Source organism: Pygocentrus nattereri, chromosome 10 (assembly GCF_015220715.1).
Source record: "Pygocentrus nattereri isolate fPygNat1 chromosome 10, fPygNat1.pri, whole genome shotgun sequence".
NCBI lineage: Eukaryota > Metazoa > Chordata > Actinopteri > Characiformes > Serrasalmidae > Pygocentrus > Pygocentrus nattereri.
Genome location: NC_051220.1, coordinates 40,653,413 through 40,673,541, shown reverse-complemented (window position 1 = coordinate 40,673,541; position 20,129 = coordinate 40,653,413). Strand labels below are relative to the sequence as shown.

At 42.5% G+C, this 20,129-nt stretch overlaps 1 protein-coding gene across 2 annotated transcripts in view; it reads right to left on the bottom strand.

The window, feature by feature from the left end:
• Positions 1 to 6,764: 6,764 nt before the first annotated feature.
• The window catches only part of samd4a (sterile alpha motif domain containing 4A), a 105,165-nt gene continuing 91,800 nt past the window's right edge, over positions 6,765 to 20,129 (bottom strand). For both annotated transcript variants that reach the window (XM_017721614.2, XM_017721613.2), the window contains 2 exons: positions 13,238 to 13,321; positions 6,765 to 9,395 (listed from right to left, as the gene is read on the bottom strand). In XM_017721614.2, coding sequence (XP_017577103.1) covers positions 9,367 to 9,395; positions 13,238 to 13,321 — 113 coding nt within the window. In that variant the 3' untranslated portion in view covers positions 6,765 to 9,366. The remainder of the gene's footprint in view (positions 9,396 to 13,237; positions 13,322 to 20,129) is intronic.

Sequence of the window (20,129 nt, the reverse complement as noted above, 5' to 3'; positions counted from 1 at the left end):
ACTGGCTGGAGTCAAAGAGCTCCACACAGCTGCTTTTTCAAAAGTTACTCTTTAATACTTTGTCTCTGGTTATTACAAAGATGTCAAGCATTGAACACAGACTAAAAATGTATGGACGCACCCTCACAAACAAACAAACAAACAAACAAACAAACAAACAAACACAACGGTTTACGCATAGAAACACATACAGCCTCGCACAGAGAAATACAAACATCAGAGGCCCGACTGAAATCATTAGCCAGCCACAGCGGTCAGGCTTCAGCTGGATTCAAACAGAAAAACTCAGTATTTGTACCTCCCTTATTTCACCCACACCATCTCTTTATGGACTGAAGACCAAAAACATCTGGACGAACGCAGCAAATCTTCTTTAACTTTAAAGGGCATGTCCATCAATTTTTATAAAATTCTGCATAATTCAGTGGTCACAGAGTCATTCAGAGCGGTTTGGTGTGAAATGGTTCTGATGTCTTTACAGTGGTGGTGATGGGAACCAGGGGTCGCCATGACGACAACACAGATATGGACGCTTAATTTACCATCCAGAACCGCCAGAGAACCACCTTACATGGAATGTTGATGGTAAAATAGTGATAAACTTGAAAAAGGACTATTTTACCATGCAACATTCCTACATGCGTCCCTCCACCACGAACGGATTAAATGATTTTAGAGGTGGACGTCTGGTTCCTATCACCACCACTGTGAACAGGTCTGACTCGGAAAGTTTCTCTAGAGCGGAGCGTTTCACACCGAACCGCTCTGAACGACTCTGTTTACATCTCAACCACTTAATTAGGCAGGAATACAGAAATGGGTGGACTTCCCCTTCATAACTGTAGTGTGAAATGAAATGGAAGGAAACAGGGAGGGGAAAAAAGGCAGTTCATGTCAAAATGCAGCGTTTTTTTTTTTTTTCTTTTTTTTTCCTGAAAACATATATGTACAAAATTACACAACACGTCACGTCCCTCTTGCAAACAACACGCAGACATACAAATATATATATATTTATATACACACACATACATCTTTGTTGTACAGACCGGTATAGTTCATAACTTCATATCAGCATTGAAAGTACCTAAAGTGTACTGAAGTATAATCAACCAAAGGACATGCTCAACCTGCACAACAGTTTCTGTCATACGGAGCTTGTGTGATTCGTTTCTGACCATCAATGCGTCCAGCTTTGCTAATAACCACTAAACATTTTAAATCCATATAAAATCCTTTACATTTCGAGTAAATATCAGAGTCCGAAAGAAAGAAAAAAAAAAGGCACTGCCATTTGTTATTCTAAATACGACTTCCCAGCCTGACATGCATTTCTAAAATATAAATTACTTTTTTTTTTGCTCTATTTTCATTTTTTTTCAATAAACATAATGATATTCTTTTTTAAAATATATATGTATGTAATAATATATATGTAAGCCTGCAGTCAATACAGGACATCGGCTCTTGAGAATAAAACAAAAGATTGAAGGACACAGTAAAGCGGTATAGGATACAGTATAGATGCAGGTCGTTAAAAAAAAACGAAAAGAAGAAAGGATAATTATGAAATATGACTAATGCACTAATACACAGAGCTGCTTTCTCAAAGGCTGGAATATGAAGATAGCGCTTCAGTGGTAAACTTTCTCACTGACGGTTTACACCAGGCAGGTCAAACTGGGGGCCTTCCAGGCCAAAGCGCTGCGGAGATCAGCGTCTGCGCTCATCTAACGCTCTGGATTCAGCTCATGAAGGCTTTGCTGATTGGCTGAAGAGCTGAATCGGGTGTGTTTAATAAGGCAGTGAGCTGAAGTCTGCAGTGTTTTGGCCTGAGAGGACTGGAGCCTGACACACGTGGCTTATGGGAGAAATCACACTACAGGCCAGACGTTTGGAAACACCAGCGTTTCTCCTGAAATGAGGGGTGTTAATAGTGAGTTTTCCCTCCTGTCCTGCAGTAACCGCCTCTGCTCTTCTGGGAAGGCTTTTCACTAGATGTTGCAACATTGCTGTGGGGATTTGATTGAGCATTAGTGAGGTCAGGTACTGATGTTGGATGGTCAGCCCTGGAACTCCAACTCATCCTAAAAGTATTAGATGGACATCCATCACTCCAGAGAACGCAGTTGCACTGATTCGCAGCACTGGGGGGCTTTTTACCCCTCTAGCCCGCGCTTGGCATTGGGCATGGTGACCTTGGGGTCATGTATGGCTCCTCCAGAGCATCTCACTGTATTCCTGGCTTTTCTATGGAGATCATATAAGCAATTGCGGCAGCTAAAGGGCCCATATCCTACATTTTTCCTGTATTTTGTTATTTCTTTTCTTCTCTGAGGTCATTTGTGGCATTTTTGTGTGATATCAATTATTTTTGCACTCCTTAGAATTAGGCTGTGCGTTATAACCAAAATATGCAAATGAGCTATGTTCCAATTGGCTGCTTTGTGTTATGTCTCATTCAAAAATCAGTCCAGCCTGAAACTCTCCACAGCATTACTGTGCAGGGCTGAACTGCTGTATGCTGAATAGGAGGATACATGTAAATGAATGTGTGACATCACAAATACAATGGAGTCCAATCACGTTATTTTCCATACTGACTGTATAAACTGGCGACTTAGGAAGCGTAACGTTTACATACTAGACCAAACATCTGTTTGCAAAAAAACTCAAGGAACTATCAAGGAAAACCAAAATGTTCCTTGATAAGGGCCCTTTAAAGCAGCTGAAGGGCTGTCTTATATACGTATTGATACTTTTGGACGTTCTTCCATGCTGTTCTGGCCTGTGGCGTGAGCCGAAGCGTCCCTCGCTCCTGCGGCGCTCCCACGTTTCCAAGCGCAACCAGCAGGTGGAAAAAACGCCCAGCATCATCTGACGTCATCTGCTGAGGTGATCGGGCGTGAAAAACAACGTGACGTGAAGTGAAGCAGCACTAAACAGTCCACAATGAAGGGGAACAACAGGTTCAACGTCGAGGCATAAAATAACACCACACTGCACTGTACAGCATGCTTCCTGGACGTACGGATCCCAGAGCGAGCATTACAACAAGGAGGATCGACCGAAGCCTATAAAATACAGTTTTGAGATAAAGAGAAAACAAAACAAACAAAAATAATAACTTGATATTTGAGATGTACTTATGGTTACCAGCCATAGCGAGTTAATACATATGGTATCTTAAATAATACATCTAATGAATACAATAACCTCTGCGACAATAATAGAAAAACAAAACGAATAAATAATCAATTTGAATCTAATAGTTTTCTTTTAAATGAGGAGTGGCTCTGCTTTACACTGTACGTATACCAACACGCCACTCCGACCAGACGCTCCTGCGCATTTCCCACCGTCCCACTCAAGGCTAATCATACGTAGGAAAGCAGCAGACCGGTTCAGATCTCCCTGAAGGGGAATTCCACCCTACTTTTCCCAATTTCAGCAGTTTGCTCGATGAGTCAACCAATGCATTCCAACTGTTTTGATAAAGGTGAGAGACGTGTAACAGGTGCCCTCTTAAAACTCAACAGCCATAACAAAACATGCATTTCTCACTTGTAGCTCAGCGAAACGACTGGAGAAACGGAGGAAAGTGCACATCATCCACGTTCAGTCTATTCCACATTAGTGTTTGATTAGTTATGACTCGGCTTGAATGGAAAGATAATACACAGTCGTTTTTCTCGACTTTCACACTGAAACAAACCGTGTAGAATGTCATTATGGAACTAACTGTGTAATTAATACATAAATATATATTTACGTCACTGCCGTCAGAGCAAAACCTCACATCTCCAAAGGTAACTTTACAAGAGCTTGAGCTTTAATGGAATGGAGGTTAATGGAGAAATCATTTTTCCCCCAAGTAAATTTGGATCATATCTGTCGGTCCAATCATCACAAAATTTTGACCCAACGTAAAGAGCATGCGGCTTTTTCAAACATGCCACAAAATTAAAAACGGAGATACGAGGTTTGTCCCGACAGCAAACGACTCAGCTTCTGAGTTAATGCCTCCAAAAAGCCACCTCACAGAAGTCACTGCAGAAAAGACTGAGCACTGCCTACCACTCAAATCTTAAGCTAAATGCTCATCCTACATATCCACATATTTAATTTTTCCCCTTAATTCCACTTATGTGTGGATTTATATAACAAAAATAGTCATAATTCTTCTTTACTTAGAATTAAACAGGCTGTTTTTGTTACTGTGCCTTTGCGACTAATACATGTAAATGAAATATGTAAATATACTGTATTGTGCCTCATTTAAAAAGCAGCCCAGGCTGAAACACTCCTTAGAACTTCAGTGTGAGTGGGCGGGGCTACACCGCTGGCTGAATAGATGTATATCTGTCAATGTTTCTGTGACATCACAGAAACGATGTATTTAAAAAAGGCTAAGTAAGTTGCCATATTTGGACTGTATAGGCTGGAAAGTGAACTGTGTGCTTTGAAACATCAGCAATGTTTACATACGACATCAAACGTCTCTCTGTCAAGAACGTTTTCCATGATATGGGCCCTTTAACGCTGTACATTACACTTAAAATGTAAACTATTATGCTGAAGCTACTTCTATAAAATGCAAGCAGGGTGGAGAGAGATATATGCATTATACTCAAAAGAATTGTTAGGGATAATCATTTTAGCTCTATCAGTGTTTATATATATATATATATACTGAAGGTGGACAGTTATTTTTGCATTGTTCCTGGTTCCTCTCACTATTATTGTAACCAAACCAACCAATCCCTCTCCAACTGACCCCAAAAGACCCACAGGTCACTTCTCACTGACCAAATCATGCTGAAATTTTGTAAAACGGGTGGAATTCCCCTTCAAGTCAAAAAGCGAAAACAACACACTGCATAGCCAACACATTAAATGCTTTCTCACTTTCAGAATGGCCATTATATGGCATGCATGAGACAGAGGCGTTCTCTTAGGCAGCTTTTTGAGTGTCTGTGTAAGGCAGATGTCGTCCATGCCTCCCCTTTCTGACCATCATTTAGACCAATCACAGCACAGTATCATAGGGAGAGTCAAAGTGCCTCTTTAACCTGGACTTCGGACTCCGTCGATTCTCTCTCTCTCTCAGTACGTCCGTACTGAGTCTTTGGACGATTTATAGCTTGAGGTGGGGCTGTGAGTGAAGTCCACACTGATTACACAGAGGGGACGCCGGACACATGCGGGGTCTTAACAGGTGCTTTTCCTCGCGCTTCTTCCACGCTTCTTCATCTCCAGCAGCGCGTTTTCCGTCTGCTGCACGTCTTCGCCCCGTCACGCTGCTAATGAGAGGCTATTGCACATCTTAGTGTTCACTTTTGATGTTTCAGCAAAGATTTCACAGCACCAAGTGCAGGACAAACAAGAACTCGTATAAAAAAAAAACGAATCAAAATAAGAAAAACACTAGAAACCCTCACTGAAGGACTCTGAATAGATTAAAAAAAAGCACAATCCTGTTAGATTTCTAATCAAAGCCCCTTTTCCATGCAGAAAAGTAGATGGGCCACAAAGTGGCCGAGAATAATGTCAATCTAACGAGCTTATTCTGCATGGTATACCTACGCCGTTAACAACCTGGCGCTAACTAACAGCCCTATTAAGACAACACTGAAGAAACACAATCATGACTCGCCGATTATTCAATTAATCCTAATCTCTTGGACTAAATGACTCTGTGAAGGCAGTCTGCACTGAAAAGCCTTGGTAGAAAACATGTGCATGCACGTTGCAGCATTTGGCCACCAGGTGGAGCTAAAAACTCACAATACAGTTTTTCAGGTTGGCACTCTTTTAAAGGGACGGTTCACCTGAAAATCAGATCGGCACAGGTTCCCCTCCTTGCTCTGAATGCAGTGAACCAGCCAAGACGTTAGGTGTCTACAGGCATTTTAGGGGGCAGAGGCTTGAAGAAACGCATCAATGTGCAAATATATTGATTTAATTGTCAGTATTTGGCATATTGGTCCAGAGAGATGTTCCAGAGCAAGGGAAAAGGGCACCACTTCAGAATAAGACCACCCTTACGAAGGCAAATTAGTCTGTTAACGCTTAATGGTCATAAATACTTTATAACAGTTAAATAAGAAGGCCAACAGTGACCTGTTGCTTGCCAAATAGTGAGCCCACATTCAAGTACGCTCAAACCTTAGACGCTGCTAGTTACAGACCTTACTCGATCTTCTACGGTCAGCGGTAAACCTCTCAGCTTCCTCACTCACATCACTGCTCCCTATTTATTCACGTTATACGAGCTCATTATTGTATTTATGATGTAGTAACTATTAATAAACTCATTTTAAACCTTTTATATACACGGATCAGGCATAACATTATGACCATTGTCCACTTTATCAGCTCCACTTACTGTATAGCTGCACTCTATAGTTCTACAGTTACAGACTGTAGTCCATCTGTTTCTCTGATACTCTGTTACCCTGTTCTTCAGTGGTCAGGACCCCCATGGACCCTCATAGAGCAGGTACTGTTCGGGTGGTGGGTCATTCTCAGCACTGCAGTAACACTGACGTGGTGGTGGTGTGTTAGTGTGTGTTGTGCTGGTCTGAGTGGATCTGCTGGAGTTTTAAACACCTCACTGAGAATAGTCCACCAACCAAAAATATCCAGCCAACAGCGTCCTGTGGGCAGCGTCCTGTGACCACTGATGAAGGACTAGAGGATGACCAGCACAAACTGTGCAGCAGCAGATGAGCTGTCGTCTCTGACTTTACACCTACAAGGTGGACCGACAAGGTGGGAGTGTCTAATAGAGTGGACAGTGAGTGGACACAGCGCTTAAAACTGTTTGATCCACTTGTACCAGCACAACACACACTAACACACCACCACCGTGTTAGTGTTACTACAGTATGATGAATGATGAAAATTACGTGCTATACATGCTCATTATTGTGTTTTCTGTTTTAATAACTATTAATAAGCCCATTTTAAACCCTTAATAAGGACAGTCTTATTGTGAAGAGGCGCTGCAGAAAGTATTAGGACTCGCACCTAATGACGCAGTTAAATGCTGAGCCAATAATCTCCCGTTTACAAGCCAACCACAAATCACTATTTAAAGCTGAATTATAGCTCCTTTCAAGCATCTCTTCAAAAGCTTCACAGAGCATCACATCAAAAAATCCCATAAAAATGACAATAACAAAGAACCCGGTCTGTCACGTTACTGGGCGGCCCTCGCTGCTGTTCCAGATAACAGAGCAGATTCTAAACAACAGCAGGGATCATATAAAACACAACTGTCGTACATCCCGTCGAGGAGGCCTCTGTTTTTGGGTGACAGACTTCTATTGTATCAGGCCGAGGGCATAAAACTAAAGAAACACCAGACGCGTCGAAACTGATCGACTGCATCTGTGGTCAGAGGAAGAGGATCTGATGTTTTGGTGAACCGTCCCTTGAACAGAACATCAAATTTTCTGCTCCAGCACTAAACAATCCAGTTATATCACAATTCACAAATCCCCAGCGAAGCTCTTTACTCTGCAGGACAGCCCTCCCCAGCACCACACAGTCAAACAGTAAGGGTGTAACAATTACAGCACTTCAAAAAATGCAGCAAAACAAATGAAATAGTCTAAAATAATGTCCTGATGTTAAAATCTTTCAAATCTCATTCAGAGCATTTACTTAAATTGGAGATGGGACTTGAATAAAAGCAGTTAAAGGGCCCACATCTGGCATCTGTCTACTTGTAATATCTTATGCATGGAAAAACATTTTCCAACCCATTTTACTTAGAAGTAAACAAGCTATATTTATTTCTATTATTATATTTGTGCCTTTAAGACAGACATACGTAAATGAGCTCTGTTCTGATTGGCTGCTCTGTGTTGTCCTTTTTAATTAGAAAGCAGTGAAACACTCCTTATAACCCCAGTGTGAAGGGGTGGAGCTAAACTGCTGTATGGTGCATGGTTTTTGTGACATCGCAGAAGCACTAAATACCAATAAGGCAGCTTAGTATCCATATATGGACTGTATTTATAACTCCTTCAATTAAAAAAGGGGTGTTTTACATCATACGAGCCCTTTAAAATGCTTGATACCAAACATTATATGAGCCCTTTAAATTGCTTGCTAGTCATTTTTACGCTGCACTGGAAAACCATTTTTACAGTGTACAGCAATTTAATTTTTTGTATATTTAACACAAAATATCAAAAATCGTATCAAATCTGAAAACGTGCATTGTTACACCCCTATTAAAGACACACAATGGCCACTACCAGCAATTACGTATATATAAGAATTCAAGCTCGAAGACGTTGCCGAGCATTTCTAACCACTGACCGCTTCACATTTTCAAACTCTAGCTCTTATATTCACTTGCCTTTCGCCCAGAACGCCTGTTCCAAACACCGTCCCACATCCGCCGACGCCACTGCAAAAATCCCGACCTGCCGTCTGCCTTCAGTTCACCGCCTTTTACGTCAGAACCCATTTGTGACATTCCTTTCCCTTCTATCTCTCTCTCTCTCTCTCTACCTCACGTCTCACAGGCCCTCCACACTTACGTCACTTTCCTTTTCCCCTTCCTGCTCTCTCTCTCTCTCTCTCTCTCTCTCTCTCTCTCCCGACTTCTGTCCTTCACTTTCATCTTCTCAACTTCTTAAACAGCAAACCACATCTGGAACAAGATGAGCAAAATCCAAACAAACAAACAAACAAAAAAAAAACCCAAACATGCTGGTAAACTGTGCTGGTAGCTGCTGCTGCACACCTCAGATGCTCTGGTACCCTTGAGAGTAGCACTTGTATGTAAACAATGGTGTTTAGTGACTCTACAGAAGCTCTTTTAGACTCCAAGGCTCCGGCTGGACCAAGCGGATTGGCCCGGATTTCGCAGGCCGTGCGTCCGCTGGCTGCTTCTGCTTTTTTTCTTGTTTTTTGGTGTAAAACAAAAGACCCTCGCAGCAGCTCTGCTGAAGAGACCTCCCAAATTCTCTCCCTTCTGTGGAGGAGTGGAGCTTCTTCCCACTCCGTACCTTCCATAGTCTTTCTGTATGGAAGTGCAGCGTTGGAATAGTCCTCCTTTTGGCAATTTCTATTTTTTTTTTCTAAAAAAGGTGATTATCTCCCAAAAAATAGCCCATAATGTAAAAAAGCTGAAGTCGTCATGGTGACGGAAGCCTTTCTGAATGTGATGAACGGCGCTGTGCGGATCATCACGCGCATGCCAACCGCTCACACCGCTCCCATTGGCTGTGTGTTGGTAGATGGGCAGGTGGGGGCGGAGTTTAAGGATAGACGGGGTTCCTGACCTCAAGATGACCCCCCTGACTGCCTCACTGCATGGCTAACTCTGCCTTCTCCTCCTCGTGCTCAGATAGTGGACGTCCGATCAACACCATCTAGAAACACAGAAGAACGTGTAACCGTTAGGAACAGATCACAAGCTTTACTCTATGGTGGAAAAGATGTAAACCTGACATAAAGGCCCTTGAAGAACTGATACGACTTTAAAGCGTCGCCGTAGGGCCAAAACCGTTTTTCATTTCTCACATCATTCAAAACTGCCAGCTGCCCTTTCAGTTGTGTCAAAATTTCATGATGAATGGACCGACAGAAATGGTCCAAAATTGCCTACAATAAATAATTTCACCATCAACTTTCATTAAAAGTAAAGAGCATTTTAGCTTCTATGTTTCTATGTAGCTTCTCTATATTTTGGAGATACAAGGTTTTGTTCTGACACAACGATATACAAACAAGACGTGGCGCATCATGAGGACAAAACCTTTTAGCTCCAGGAATGGTAACTTTACAGAAGGTAAACCTTCATAACTTTAATGGAAGTTCATGTACTAGTAAAATGCAGCTCTTGCCCTTTTAGAAACCTTTTTGAAACCATAGCTGTGTCCCAATTCAGGGGCTGCGTCCTTCGGAGGCTGCATTTGCAGGCTGACTGCGTCACAGTGGCTCGACTAGGCTGTCCCATTTCAAAGGCTCCTTCATACGCGGCTGAGAGACGTGTCCTTTTCTACGGCAACAAAGAATCTAACGGGTGGATCCTGCGCCAGCCAACATATCCCGAGAGGAGAGAACAGCGGCTGAGGAGACGCTTTAAATGTAAGTACTGGGTTTAAACCGAGTCGAATAGCAAATGATACAGATGTTGAAAACTAACGTTTCGTCTTGTTTAAGGAAGCAAGGAGCCGACAGAGAGAAGCACCTCCAGCTCTAGTAGATGAAGAAAATAAAAAACTAAAATCAAGGTTTCTAGCTCCGTCTTCAAAGAGCTTTAAAATAACTTGACAAGAGAGTTTCATGATGCACTGGTAAAGTCGGGAACAGCGTGGCTGTGACGGAAAAAGGAAATCCATGGTAGAAGCCTTTGCGGGGCGAAGGACACACCTTCATAGACCACATCCTTCGAAGGATGCAGCCCCTGAATTGGGACACAGTTCATGAAGTGTCATTTTTTTAGATTTGGAGACCCCTCTGGTGAAAATGTGTAATTGCATGCTTTGGCCCCTTTACCCGACGGGATGAATCTGATGAAAATCAAAAGAGAATTCAAAGGGAATTCGGTCTAAACAGTCTTAAAACAACTGTTGGGTCCAGAAATTTGGTGTTTTTAGATGTGCATCAGAGCACATAAGAGCAACAGACAGCAGTGAGGCAGGCAGGCAGGTCCACTGCTGTCCCTCAGAGGCAAAGCTGGGGGGGGGGGGTGGGGGGGGTGGGTGAGGGGGCAGTGAGGGGTTAGAGAGGGGTTGGTGTGGTACGGGGTAGTTTTGGGGCAAGCATGTTACAGGAACACTGCCGTCTCTGTGGGCAGCGGCGGCCCGGGCGTTCCTCAGCTCACCGCAGAAAGGAGCTGACCAGTGCTCCTGGCTCGGCCTCTGCGCTCAGCTCACACAAAGCTGTGCTTGTCCGGCCCACTGAGGCCCTCTGTTTGAGCTCTGCATTGACGGGAACACACACACCCTCTTATGCAAAGAAAAACTCTGCTCCACATGGGAACCGTTACAGCGCGGAGATCCTTCAACTTTCTCTCCAGCCTGGAGTCACACCCAGGCCAGGCCTGACGCTCACAGCAGTCATTTGGCCTCTGAGCAAGCAGGGTGGACGTATCCTGTGCATTTTGTTGTGGCTGGTGCTTTTGGTCAGGGTTTACATCAGCAAAAAGCAACCGGGAAAGGCTCGCGAGATGGAAAAGTACGATTTCACTCTTCTAGTGTAATTTTCCTCTGCAGTGTAATTTTCCTCTGGACTGTCCCGCGCCGCTGTACTGTTTGACCCAATTATGGAACTCTCTTCAGTTTAAAAGAGCAACTCCACCAAATGTAGAAAGTTTCTGCATAATTCAGTGGTTGAGATGTAAACAGAGTGATTCAGGATGGTTTGGTGTGAAATGGTTGATTGTAAGGATTTCTTTACAGTGGTGGTGATGGGAACCACCAATTAGCCTCCACATCTTCTGAGTTTTTATATGGAAAATAGGGGACTATCATAAAACAGCGTCAGACTTCAGGCGGTGTATTCATAACTATTTCATGTAGGAACTTTCTGTGAGGGAGCTTTTAGAGGGGGACATCTGGTTCCTATCACCACCACTGTGAGCAGTCCTGACTCTGTAAGTTTCTCTAGAACTGAGTGTTTCACACCAATCCACTCCGAATGACTGTTTACATCATAATGATTTAATTAGGAGAAATTCTGAAAAATCGGTGGAATTCCCCTTTAAGGCGCTTCTTCAGTACCAAAAGCTTTCCTCATGTGCTTCTCAGCATAATGACCCATATTCAGTCCTACTTCAAACTGTGTTTGTTCACATTCCAAACTCTTTAGATTCGAGGCCAAAGCTGAAGATGTGCCCATTCCAGCGGTTCCACTGCTTTACAGGAGCTCAGCCTTAAAGGAACACAGACTGGAAATAAAAGCTCCTTAAAAAGACCAGTATTTTACATCTTTTAGGACCAGTTTACTAGAACCAGATTAGGCCTAAGCCTGGATTAAAAAGGACTTTTCCAAGGCTGAATCATCACTGGAATTGCTATTTAGTCAGATTTAATCCTTCTATGTGAAACCGGCTTTTAAAGCTGTCTTTCAGCAAATTAATCATTTTAGTAAGTGACAAACTTACAGTGCTGTGCAAAAGTCAGAGACCGCCCTTCGCTTATTTAAATTCCAGTCAAAACTTACATTACTCAAAAGGATTCATTTTTCAGAAGATGTTTCTGAAGAGGTTAGACATCGGACAGTCCACTTGCATAAAGAAGGAGAGAGTCAAAGCAAAACAGGTGGAAAAAAACAGGAGTTTCCAAAACTGGAGATCAAAAACGGACTAAAAGCTACAGAGAAAACGTGACTCCTAACAACCACCTGGAAGACCTGGCAGACACCAAAACTGCCCCCATCAGATAAACAGCACTGAAAGCTTCCATCTCTGAGAGAGAGGAGAAGATCAAGCTGCTTCAGATCTGAAAACATCCACAGGTGCTTCTGTCCATCCTTCCACTGTGAGAAGACCACTCAGCGCTGTGGGTCTGAAAGGACGTGTAGCTGATCAAGAAGAACCTCGCTGAGAAAAGGAGACGGACACATCAAACAAAGAAGCTGGACGATGGACTGACCACCCCAGAGTCCAGACCTCAACACCACTGAATGGGTTTGATTAGTTCAGAAAATCTAACCAGCTTCTGAGCTGAAAGTGAGTCTCCTGGAAAGACCCTCAAACATCTGATATTTAATATCGCTTTCCTGACACTGAAAGAGGGATAACTTGTGCTTAACGGCTGCTTTGACTGGAAATTAAACAAGTAAAAACGGTGCTCTCTGACTTTTTTACTGTACTAAACACAAGTCAATCAAAATTGACCTTCTGTACCTTGTTTGTTTGTGTCTACATGAAGCACAATTCACCATATATCATTTAGAAGACATCAAATGAGCAGTATCGACAAAGCTGGACTGTAGTGAAGAACCTCCATCAGAAACAGCTCATTTGAAAGATTCGCCGTTTTAAAGAAGAAACATCAAACCAGTTTTAATGGTCCGTTTCCTTCTGCTGAGTGAAGAGTTCCTCCATCTGTATTTGTGTTCAGTGTATTTTTAAAATGACTTCTGAATTGTACTAAGATCACTGAACTGAACCGGACTGTGGTGAAAATGCCCATACTGAGCCACACGTGACGTGAACGTGGCCTTGAGTTGCTCGTGATCAGCGTAATGAGAAAGTGCAGTTTACCTCCTAGAGCGTGTTCGGTCATACTGAGACAGAGAGACTCCAAACGGTTATTAATGTCCGGCTCGGTCACTGGCACCTGCAAATCTGCACACACACAACACAGACAACGTTAAACACACATTATATTAACAACATCTGGGACACATTTCCCCCAGAAACGAGACATTAGGGGAAAACTTAGAAAAAGGGGAAATCCACTGGTTTTTCAAAATTTCTGGATAAATAATACTTAAGATTTTGAAATGTTCTGTTCTGGAGAAACAGCTGTGGTCTGTTTAATGTCTCTAAATTATCCCTCACAGGACGTTATTACACAAAATGGTTATGAATACCTAAAAGATTTGGCCTGAAAACTGCACTGTAAGGATTTATCGCTATTTTACCGTCATCAACGTTCCATATAAACTCAGAAGACTCATGTAGGTTCTCTGGTGGTTCTGGACAGTAAATAAAGTATCTATATTTGTGTTGTAGTCATCGCGTTCCCTGGTTCCTGTCACCACCACTGTAAAGACATCAGTGTCTCTATAATCAACCACTTCACACCAAACCGCTCTGAATGTGTCCGAGTTTCCCCTGTGGGGCTTAAAGGTCCAGGCCGCTGTGGGGCAAGCGGCACTAAGAGAGTGGGCTATCTCTCTTTCAGAGGGACGACTGGCAGGTTGGATGATCCTCAAGTTCTCTGGCCTTTTGCTGAGTCAACAGCACAGGGCCTTCAGAAATCCCTCACTGGGCAGGAGAGCTGAGTTAGCCACTTGCTGGACACGCTGCACGATCCAGGGGCTATTTTTGGGCACCAAATCCTCTCAGGCCCCTCCACACAGCCCCCAGCTTTCCCCTGAGTCTGTGCCCATGTATTCCTCACTTTATTCAATCTGTTAATCTGACTAGGCTCAAAAGGAGAGGAAGAACGTGGGAGGCCAGACTGAGAGGCTGGCTTTTAGCTCTATACGCTGGACACAGGCTTGTCCAACTCATTACAGAGCGATACAGAACAGGCACGTATTCAAAAGCGGCTCTTTCCGCTATATAGTCTACTCTTCTCTTTTAAAGGGCTGGTTCGGTGACAAAATCAAGTGTACACAGTCTTGCACTTCTCCAGATATAGTTGGTCAGTCGTTATATTTGCTGCCCAAAATTTGCTTCTGCATCTTAGCGCCAGAGCTACAGGGCTAATGTTGCTAACAAACACTAGGAGTCAATAGTCACCCAAATCTTTTCCTGTAAACACACCCACAACACTTCTCTCAACCCGCTGTAACTGCATCTGGCTCTTCATGATGGTCATGCAGATGTGATTTCTGCTATTTCTATTTATTAGTAACTGTTACCTTTTGATTTTCAAACGGAATATACAGTCGTGTGCAAAAGTTTGTGCACCCCCGGTCAATTGAATGTTTTGTCCATTTTCGTAGTGAAAATAAGCGAAAATAAACAGACACACACTGTTTTAATGTATAATTACTGTTCAGTGGATGAATTTAACATACTGGGAAAAAAAAGCCAACATAAAATCCAGCCAGGGCAAAGGTTATGCCACATTTTACAGAATGCTTTTAATAACATTTGCATTACAATGCCATGTTTGAGGCCCAATCCCGTTTCTTCTTTTTACCCCTACCCCTTGTTTTGAGTGTGAGTGTCACCTTGACCCTTGGAACTGAGCTACAGGGCAGTGGTTGAAATCTTCCCTCTGAAATGTGCAGTGGTGGACAGTAACTGAGTAACTGAGTAAATGTAATTAGTTTCTGTACTTTAGTATTTTTGGTGTATCTGTACTGAAGTTTCTCCGTTCTGGACTTTTTCCTTTCACTCCACTACATTTCAGAGTCTAATATCCGACTTTTTCCTCCTACATTTTGAGAAATCTGTGGTTCCTTTTGGTTTCTGTGTGTATAAAAACGTAACATGTCAAAACGAAAGAAGCGCAAAGCCAGAGCACCAATCAGGGCCCAGCGGTCACTTTGTTTAGAGCTGGTTTTGACCTGTTGGTCATACCGACCCAGTGCAGCACGCGGTTCAACGTCAGCGCAGCAGCGTAAAACTTTGGGAGAGTCTGTTCAACATAAATGATGAACTAACCTAACTTTGTGTAAATAGAGCTCAATATAGAAATATGTCCACATATGCAGTCGAGACTGACGCGGCTTTTTTCTGAATTTCTACAAACACCATTTCATTTTATAGTAAATGAGTTTGGGCTGGTTTATGTTTATGAACAGACGCCTACAGATCAACATAGTAAAGGAGCTCATCTGTGATCCTGAGTTTAAAGCCAGTTTTTATTCAACTTAAACTTGGAACTAAGTTGTAAATAAATCTGAAACTGAAACTTTGCTTGTGTGTAAAAAGTGATTTCAGAGCCACTCGGTTCTCCCTGATGGAAACTGTTTACCTTCAGTGTTTTGTGCTTCTGATCATTTTAATAGACGTCAGCGTCACTAATTAATGACGTTCTATTAAAAGACTGGTTTACTAAGAGAGACGCTGGAGGACTTTCACCTGAAATGAGTTCATGAAGCCAGTCTGGTTATAAAAATGATAACAGGACATCAGAGCCAGAATTACTCTTTTAGTACTTTTACTTTATACTTAAGTACATTTGAAGGTAAATACTTTAGTACTTTTACTCAAGTGGAGGTCTAAAGGGAGGAACTTCTACTTTTACTGGAGGAATATTTTACCTTGGGGGTCTCGACTTTAACTCAAGGACAGGGTTTGTGTACTTCATCCTCCTCTGGAAATTAGACCCTCAAATAAAAGAGCATCACTTCATTAACATTAAATTTCTTGTTTGAATTACCTGTTCCACCTTAAAAGGAGCCACAGTTACATTCTGGCGCTTCAGGTGTCAGAACTGCTGGACTATTTAAGGTGGAACAGCAAAGCTAGCTAACTACTGAGACATTAGCAGGCTATTAGTGATATTTTTAATGCTTGCTATGAAGAAAATGACCAAAATACACTGATATGATATTAATCTTAACTACTAAGATAATATAATAGTTATAATTATTATAGACGAAATTCTCCCATTTGTGGGTTTCTGTGGTCTCTCGCTCAGTCATCTTGTCAGTTTGTCCCTTTTTTGTAGCCCCAGCACTTCACCCCACCCCTCTATCTCAACAAGAATCAGGACACTCCACCCCCAGACATGAACGCGCAAAACAGAGGGCTGAGGGCTCAGTGGGAGGGGCGAGGGGTGGAATGGGATTGGGCCTTAGTCTGTTCCCTGTAGCTGATGTTTTCTCTGGGAAATTCAATAAAGACGACTGTATATTTGCACAGACACAACAGAAATCACTGCTTGCTGCGTTCGGCTACTCTGCGAGTAGTCCTAAATAACATCTACCATTCTGTGCAACCTCAACAAAGACCTGGGTGCGGTTTGAGCGGGTTAGGAGAAGTGTAAGGCAGGCATTTACAGAGAAGATTTGGGTGACTATTGACTTGCAGTGTTTGTTAGTGAACCAAGCTCCAGTATGTTAGTCTCATGGCAGTTTTACAGTTGGACTCCATACAAGTCTTGGCTGATCTGAACATGTAGGGAAGTGGAAAACTGGAAAAAATGTGATTTTTTAAAATATTGTCATGATTTTTATTTTAGTTGCGTCACAAGCTACAATTGTAAACAAGCAAACACAAGAACAAGAACACACTTCACACGTCAGCGGCCTTTTATGTGGTCAGCGCTTCACTGACAAAACAAATCAATAACAGTTAATGTGTTTCCATACTGATGCAACTGTGCTCAGAATACGGGATAAGGGCACACGTCCCTAACGCAGCACACGTCCAGCACTAAAAGCGGCATGTAGCTGCTTTAATACAGAGATCGGAAAATCAGTAGCTCATAGAAAACTCCACATGCTGAGAGAGAGAGAGAGAGAGAGAGAGAGAGAGAGAGAGAGATAGAGAGAGAGAGAGAGAGAGAGAGAGAGAGAGAGAGAAAGAGAGAGAGAGAGATAGAGAGAGAGAGAGAGGGGGAGAGAGACAGAGAGGGCCGGGACTCCAAAGCTGTGGTATACAAAGACACTCATTGTAACAGCTGCACTTTTCCTTCACACACACACACACACACACACACACACACACACACACACACACACACACACACACACACACACACACAAGCATGTTTGTTTTTATACACTTTCAGGACATGAGCTACATACATACATATGGATACACACAATGATCAGGCGTAACACTCTGACCACCTCCTTGTTTCACTGTCCCTTTAATCAGCTCCACTTACTGTATAGCTGGTCTCTGTAGTTCTACAGTTACAGACTGTAGTCCATCTGTTTCTCTGATACTCTGTTACCCTGTTCTTCAGTGGTCAGGACCCCCTGACCAGAGATGGACTACAGTCTGTAACTGTAGAACTACAGAGTGCAGCTATACAGTAAGTGGAGCTGATAAAGTGGACAGTGAGCGTAGAAATGAGGAGGTGGTCATGATGTCACATCTGATCAGTGAACATCTGTAAGTATCTGTATGTATAGAATTTTGGAACCCTGACATTAACCTCAGCAACCTAAAACAAATGGTAAAAAAGAAATCAAAACAAATAAAAAGTAAACTTTACAAAGTCAGGATCACTGTGCTGGTGCAAAAATGATACGTTTTTATAAGTCCGTTATTTTTCTGGTTTTCCTACAAAGTTTTCGTCCCGGAAATGCACAAAAACGGAAACACGCACTTCAGGTCTCCCCCTCATTCCACACTGCAGAAGCACAACATCACTTCTAATAAAGACGACAAGCTAACATGCTGATGTCAGCTTGCGCAGTGGCAGCTGCTGAGCGGAGCGACGGCGCTGGAGAGATCGTCTCTGAGGAATGTGTGTCAGTGGAACACTCAGCTGACGAACGCAGCAGGGAGAGCGATTCGCTTTAAAAACATGACCTAGACTCAGCCTAAAGCCAGTCACAGGCAAATGACCACAACAGTAACGCTCTCAGTTCAATAAGCACAGTCAGAAACCGCTGTACGATTTCTGTGGGTCCAACCTGACGAGGCAGACTCTGAGCTTTAAACAGCAAAGTCACCTTTAAACCTCAAATCTCAATTTAAAAGTAACACCATAATTCAAGGATGGTTAAAGGGGGCCGACGTGTCCACACAGGCATATATCGTCTAGAGTGGCACTTAAGCAAATGAGGAACCTGATCACTGAGCACATCGTCTGATCAAGTTTCCTAAGCGGCTAAAAAATATCTTAGGCTACTTCTAACCCCCCCCCCCCCATTTCATTAGCTTAGCAATCAGTAACTATGCACACACAGACAAACTCTATGCATATATTTAATGTATTGACATATATACACATCGAAATCTTCTTTACAGGAGAGGGGAAAACAAACTCTACTTTTAATGTAAGTCAATGAGACCAGAATTGTTGTCCTAGTAATTTTGGGCCACTTTTTTGGTCCATTCATTATGGAATTTACACACAATGTAAACAGCAACAGGCATTTTCAAATTATGTCAAAATCTGAAATATGCTATACTGTCAGCTCAGGTCGCCGGTTGGATCCCCTGAGCCGACAGGACGTCACTGAAGTGCCCTTGAGCAAGACACCTAACCCCCAACTGCTCCCCAGGGATAGGGCTGCCCACCGCTCCAGGCAAGTGTGCTCACTGCCCCCTAGTGTGTGTGCATTCACTAGTGTGTATGTGGTGTTTCACTGCAAGGATGGGTTAAATGCAGAGGTGAAGTTTCCTCGTTGTGGGACTAATAAAGGTCTCTTCATTTTAATCTGAATCTATACTTAAAAAACAATATTTTAAGATGCTAAGTTTGGGGGATTTGGAGACCTCTCTGGTGGAAATGTGTAACTGCACATAATGGCAAGAACATTTTGTATTTCTTTACTTTAGCACCCATGTGTCACTCAAAAGGCCCACGACACAGTCTAACCCCGCCCCCACAAAAATATTAGAATTTTCTATTAATATTAGCCCATTTCACAATGCGCTGCACTACAATCCCCAGCATGCACTGCAACGTAATGTGTGCTCTGACTCTACGACCCCAACAACAATCAGTGGTACAGTGGTTATACCTTAATTCTACACTAGTACAAGAGTCTGTGTTTTACTGCTGAAGTTTGTCTTTTTTATTTATACGTTTATGTTGTGCTTTTTAATTGTAATTATTAATGTCTCTCCTTTTCTGCTACTTTATTTTTGATGATCTTTTTTTTTCTACCTGTTGTTTTAACTTTGCATTGTGAGGCGCTTTGAGCGGCATTTTTAACGTATGAGCGGTGCTATATAAACATTATTATTATCATTATTATTATTATTATTATCATCAGTACAATGTTGATTCTGAGATCGTTTGAGCCCTTAACATTGAGCTTGACCTTCTTTGTGTGTCTGTGTGCGTGATGTTAATACATAAAGACGTGTGACGTGGTCTGAAGTCTCCTGACCCGACGCCTCTGACTTTTAAATGACAATATCAGGCTTTACAGGGCGACTCACAGCAGCGCCCGCTCAGCATATTTGAGCCTGTTTTCGCTCTCCTCGCTCAGTAATGACAATTTTATCACAAAAAAATCTGACATAGTGCAGCTTTAAGTGTGTCCCTTGTGTCAGAATGTAGAAAATCAACAAAACGTAATTTGACTAAAGGTGTTCAAACTTTTGCATAAGGCTGCATATTTTTCATTTGTGCTATTTAACGTACACAAACGCTCCTTCCACATGAGTTTAGCCTTTTCCTACTCTGAGGATGCATGCGGAGAGGTGTAGGATGTAAATGAAACAGTGGGAAACGACACCTGAAGTCATTAAACACGACGAAAAGGTCCGAAGAGTCTTCCCTGATAAATAAAAGGGTATTTGGGACATGGAACTGGAGTTTGATCAAGATTTATGG